Raw genomic sequence first — 5,837 nt, 5'->3', positions numbered from 1 at the left:
AAAGCTCCTTTTCGCCAAGTTCAAACAGTGTGACCTCGCCCAGTTTGAGTTAGCCAGGGAAACCTGTAACACTCCGAGAAATAAGAACTGTGTCTGTTACCATGCCGCTGAAATACCTCTCAAGCTACACCAGTTTCCAAACTTGATTTGCCAGGTCTTACCCCACCTGACGATAGCCAAACGCACTCGCATATCCGAGCTACAGAGACGCTTGTCACAGCTGCAGACCCATCGACCTCCGACCTCTTCAGCGCCCTCCAGTGATACCATAACTAAGCGCGACGAGACGGATCAGATTAAGAATGAACTGGACGACATCATTGCAGCTGAGTGCGTATACTGTGGTGAAATCATGATCAGGTAAAAGCAAACAGGTGGTCAGTGTGTTAACCGTTACAGAAGCCTGGTCCATGCAACCGCACATGAAAGTTTTAGAATCGTATGTCCAGTGTTTGAGTACCCTTTCCCTATAGTTCCCATAGAAGGATATGTGGTTGATACCAGGCCTTCAGATTTGACTTGGGATGGTGGGGGGAAGGGGGTATTGCAGGTTCTTAGCCACAGGGACAAAATTTTAAAATCTTTTGTTCAGTTTGAGAGACGGGGGGGGGACTCACTACATGTGGCCGAGGAGCAGCTTTTGAATATTTTTATGACCGACGAATTCACTTGAGCAGAGCATTCCCTTACTGGTTAAAAAGAGCCATGTTGGTGGGGGGGTATTTATTTTGTTGGTTGCAATGCGACTGCAGCACTTGCATTTCATAGTTGCTCGTGAACCAGTGAAGTGCAGTTTCCACCAAAGGAGCCCCTCGTTGCTAGGGAAAATTGCACCCTCTCTTGGTTCCGCTCGTGGCCCATACAGAGTCAGGGGGCAGGGTTTATGCTTCATTTTGAAATGAAATGGCAAATCTCTTGAGGTTTTCAGGTTCATCTGGCAGACACAATGCAACAAAGAAAAGTGCAAGAAGTATTACGCATTCCCCTTTTTTTTATAATGATATGTCCAACAAACTTAATGTTTTTTCTCTTTTTTTTCTGGTAGATCTGTTGATAGACCTTTCATCGAGCCTGATGAATATGATGCCACAATCAAGAGCTGGGAGTAGACAATGCTATTATAACTCTGTAACATACAAACGTTACCTTTCTTGTATTTGTTATTCTTGTGTTATTGTCACTGATGATAGTGTATATTCCATAAGACTTTGCTCACCTGCTTCGGTAAATATGTGACCCGCTCTGCAAGAAAGGGTATTTGGTCGCGCCATGCCAAAACTCGTATTGGCCTGTTCTGTTTGAAGAGGGCAAAATTTCTTCAAAAATGTGGTTTTGTGTTTTTTCCTTTAGTACCTTATGTAATATTTATATTTTCAGAATTTGTGACTACAAACGTTGATACTGATGAATAAAGATGAAAAATTGATCACTCAGTAAGAAATCCTATAAAGCATTGTGTTTCCAAGTGCTACACTTTATGAGCGTTTTTTACCGAAAGGTGTTTTTATTGAATATGAAAATGTGGATATACAAATGTCTATATATCTCTGGAACGCAGTGCACTACAGGGGTCATTCACATATCAAATTGTAGCTTGTGATGTACAGAATCCAGCCGTATCAAAAACGCATAACCTGAATCTGGCGACTTATTACCCATTTTTTCTAGAGCTGGTCACATATTGCATGGAATCAAGGGTTTCTATCTTGAATTTTGAACAGTCAAAACGTATTGGATAAAACTTCCTTTAATACTGAGGTTTGAGGGTAAAATGGATTAAACGTAAAAGACAACCTCCTCATATTGTTGATATTCTCAACATTCCCAGAGCTGAGTGCATCTTGGAAAGCTTAGTCAAAGAGGAACATAGCCTGGATTCTTGGAATCAAAACATTTTGAAATGCTAGCGTTAATCAAGGCTGTTGAAGTAGATTGGTATCAACTTTAGCAAAAAGATTATGCTGAGATACTGGTCGGAAGTTGACAGGTAATGTGTAAAAAAAAATGATTGTTGATATTCAGGTGTGACATCCAAAGTATTTTTTTTTTCAAAAAAGCATCAGTGTTTCATTTTGAAGTACATAATTGCTATACCGAAAGGGTAATGTTCCAAGAACACAGCAAGCAAGATAGTCATCGATGTTTTAATAGCTTTGTACGTGATTTAACAATGCGCACTTTCAAGTGTCCAGAGAAAAACAACAGAATTTAGTTTCCAGAAACTTGACTGATTGTAATTTGTCATCAATTGCTGCTCCCGAGTTAACATCTGTAAAGTAGTTCCCATTCCTGTTTCCCCTAACACCCTGGTCAAAACAGCTCTCAAAATAAACGCATTAGCTTGTCAAAACCCAAATTAAAACATGGTTTTGTCAAAAGTTACAATTTAAGTGTTTGGTATGGTAATTGCAAACACTGCAATCCCTCAAGCCCAACAAACTGTAGCTTTGTTTCCTCAAAATCGCAGAGTGGTGCAATCAGTTGGTAGGAGACCCTACAGAGGATCTTGAACTCGAACGAGAAGACAGGGAATTCTCAACACTTACAGGTCTCTGTAAAGGAAAAAGAAAGTTAGGGATATTTTATTTGACTAAAATGCAACATTTGTTCACAGGCTTTAACTGGATTTGTTTATTGTATTAAATGCCATGCAAATACACAATAACACATATACTGAATATCAGCTTTGATTAAACGTTACCACAGATCACGCGCAGTAGATCATATTCACCTGAATTAATGGCGTTCGTCTGCTGCGATTGAATGAAAACATCTGTAAAATTATCGAAAACAAAACCGCAGTTTTATTTTAATTTTCTCGTATCTCAAGTTATTGCTGTATATTTTCTACACACTTCCAGTTCTGGAAATGTTCACTCTCTTGAATACATTTCCTGTGCATTGTGGCGAATGTTTAATGCACACATGCCGCACTTTAAATGGTGAAATAAAATATGTGTATTTCTGTAATTTACGATTTTATTTTCATTTTACCTTTGAGCTCTTCTTCTGTTCTCCCTGGCCTTGTTGGTGTCTTTTGTGTTCGTAGAACTTCCGTTTATTTTGCGTTGTGTAGTTCTGCGGGTACTTCGTAATATTTGCCATGTATTGTTTGTTCAGCTGAAAGAAAATAAATGCTTATTGGCGAGAATCTTCCTCACGCAGCATTCTCGAAACGATTAAAGAAGGAATGTTCTAACCAAAGATCGTATAGCGCCGCGTAGCGGCGCAAGATGGAGAACTTCACCGCGAATACACGTACAACGTACAGGTGCACGTGCCTGCCACGGCGCCTGCGCCTATGCAGTAATGTGCATTGCGCAGGCGTATCGCTTGCTCAAATGGTGCCTATGCGATTACAACGCGTTGTAATCGCATAGGCACCATTTGAGCAAGCGATACGCCTGCGCAATGCACATTACTGCATAGGCGCAGGCGCCGTGGCAGGCACGTGCACCTGTACCTGGTGAGCTGGCCTGCGGGAAGGAATTACCGTAAACTGCGCTGGCGTATCGCTTGCTCAAATGGCGCCCGTGATAATTACACCTTTTGGGCAGAGTTATCCATCTTGGGCCTTCGGCGCTATACGATATTCGGTTCTAACAAAGCTTCTTTTTTTCACGGCTGTATTGTCGTCTGCTCTCCCGATATTTTCTTTGAAACAACACCTTTTGGTTTGCATATATGCAAATAAGCTTGTAAATGTTTGGATCAAACCATTTATAATGGGGGTGGAGCTTGTTCATGTTGGTTCATAAGCGTAAATAAGCTATCATATATTAGTTATTTCAATCTAGTGGGAACTTTAACGAACTTTCACTTAAGCTTCAGCACCGGTAAGAGATTTTCAAATTGCAGATTTCACATCAATTTGACTGGGGGGGGCATAGGTCTGTCAGCGACCCCGCCATTTCGTATGATCGAAAATCCAACCAACAAGAAATGGCAAAATGATTTTCTTTCTTGGGCGCATTGAAACAACGTTAAAAGGACTTAAAAGTTTACGACTTAGGCCTGTACGGGTGTGTTGTCTCAAGTATAGTGCATGCTTGAACGAAAAGTATATGAGCGACATTTGCTGGAGTTTCCAATGAACAAAACGTTATAGGAATCAGCGAGGTAAGTTATCAGTCTCTTCTCACGTTTTTATTTGAGTTTAATGACTTGAAGTTTGTCGTAGAATGCCGACGCCCACAAGTGCATATCTTCAAACACTGGGCTTCTTTTTGTCTTGGGAAAATTTTGAGCAAAGAACGCCGACCTTCTTGCCATTCCCTACTTTCCCTTTTTATCATTATCCTCTCTTCCCACTACATGTATATAAATGTTCTTCAGTTTATCGTTGTCGTTGCAAGCTGCTTACGATGTTTCGCTGTACCAACGTTTCTTGTCTGCGCGCATGGTCCGAAGCCGCGTTCATCGACTGAGAACCGGTTTCATTCCGAATTATTTAAAATGGATATCCATCATCTCTCTTCTCTGCTGCACTTACTGAGTTATGTTTCTTCCAATACACCTACCCAGTACTATTTATACATAGTATATAGCTGAACCTCCTGTCACACGTCATGAACGTCAACTCTTTTAGCGGGATCTGAACCGACCAGGCTACATACTCACCGCCCACTCGTGTTCCCACTTTTGATGGCTGTAGTTCGCCTCTTTTGACAGAATCCGTCTCAGTATGGCCTGATTCTCGTGGGTCACACGGAGTATTTCTCTTTGACGTTTAGTCCTATTTAGGCTGTAACAACAGACTGACCATTAGAACCAGATCACCACCACGTATCACCTTACCCCGCTTTCATTTCCTGCACTTAAGAACAACGTGGTGACGAAGACCACTGCATTTCTTTGTCAGTTGGCATTTCCCAATAAGGTTTTTGCTTGTTAACAAGACAAACGCTTTGTTTAAAAAAATCACAAATCAGATATTGCAACCACGCGGGAGTTCCGTAGTGTACTTTTTGGGACAAGCCAAAAACATGCCCCTTTACTTAATTTTAAACCGCTGCAGTGAAATAACAGGATTCTAAGGAAGTTCTGGTTTTTAATACTCTAACAAAGTTAATTCACATGCCCACCTCTTTTGTTCATACTCATTCTCGCAGTCCACCCTTCCCCTCGTCCGCATAATGGAACACATCTTCTCAAGAAGGATACGATTATCCCTCTCGATGGTTGCAAGACGTTCCTCCTCGACCTGAAGTTTCTTCAGCTTGAGGTGGAGATGCATGTACGTCTGAGGAGGTTTGTTGTCGATCACCGCCTTGGCTGGGACAGACATGACAGAAAGTAAATTGACGGTAGAAATTATCCACGTGTCACTTGGTTGGGTTGGATGATTATAGAAATCTTTAAATGTTCGCCCGGCTTTGTATTCGTATAGCCCTAATTAAAAGTTTATTAGGACCTAGACCTACCATTTCGAACTTTCTGCCTGTGCCGATCGAATCGCCTGTCATCCCATCGTTTCTTCAACAGTTTATTATTGGCTGGGGTAATTGGCTGATACGCACGGTGCATTTTTCCCCGCAGGTAACTTCCCTGAAAATGTAATACTTCCAGAAAAAAATTAGGCTTACAAATTCACTTCCTTAACAAAACATACTTCAACAGAGACACAAGCCGAACGAGAAACTGCTGCATTAGCATAATTTCGAATAAAAAGTTCGAGGAGGTTTTGGAATTTTTTTATCTTCATGCATCAACGCGAGTTAAAAAAATACGCCAGCGTAAGGAAAAAGCGCGGGCGTTGCAACATCACGCGCAACGCGCATGATGGAAGTGTGACGAGCGAGTTCTAATGCACTAAAGGCGCATGCAAATGTCGACGA

At 41.4% G+C, this 5,837-nt stretch overlaps 1 protein-coding gene across 2 annotated transcripts in view; it reads right to left on the bottom strand.

The window, feature by feature from the left end:
- Positions 1-5,700, bottom strand: part of LOC110978718 (sperm axonemal maintenance protein CFAP97D1-like) — a 105,411-nt gene extending 99,711 nt beyond the window's left edge. Inside the window, exons 1-6 of one of the 2 annotated variants that reach the window (XM_087140750.1) lie at positions 5,424-5,699; positions 5,085-5,274; positions 4,621-4,744; positions 2,995-3,120; positions 2,732-2,773; positions 1,475-2,552 (exon numbers count right to left, since the gene is read on the bottom strand). In XM_087140750.1, the coding sequence (XP_086996876.1) occupies positions 2,478-2,552; positions 2,732-2,773; positions 2,995-3,120; positions 4,621-4,744; positions 5,085-5,274; positions 5,424-5,526 (660 nt within the window). In that variant the 5' untranslated portion in view covers positions 5,527-5,699 and the 3' untranslated portion in view covers positions 1,475-2,477. Of the gene's footprint in view, positions 1-1,474; positions 2,553-2,731; positions 2,774-2,994; positions 3,121-4,620; positions 4,745-5,084; positions 5,275-5,423 lie in introns of those variants that run through there. The other variant, XM_087140751.1, reaches the window with a different exon arrangement.
- Between the last annotated feature and the right edge of the window lie 137 nt (positions 5,701-5,837).

This window comes from Acanthaster planci, linkage group LG09 (genome assembly GCF_054643075.1).
Source record: "Acanthaster planci isolate LZ-2023a linkage group LG09, COTS_SCS, whole genome shotgun sequence".
In the NCBI taxonomy this organism is placed as follows: Eukaryota; Metazoa; Echinodermata; class Asteroidea; order Valvatida; family Acanthasteridae; genus Acanthaster; species Acanthaster planci.
Note: the sequence above shows the minus strand (reverse complement) of the source record. Positions and strands in the feature narration are given on the sequence as shown.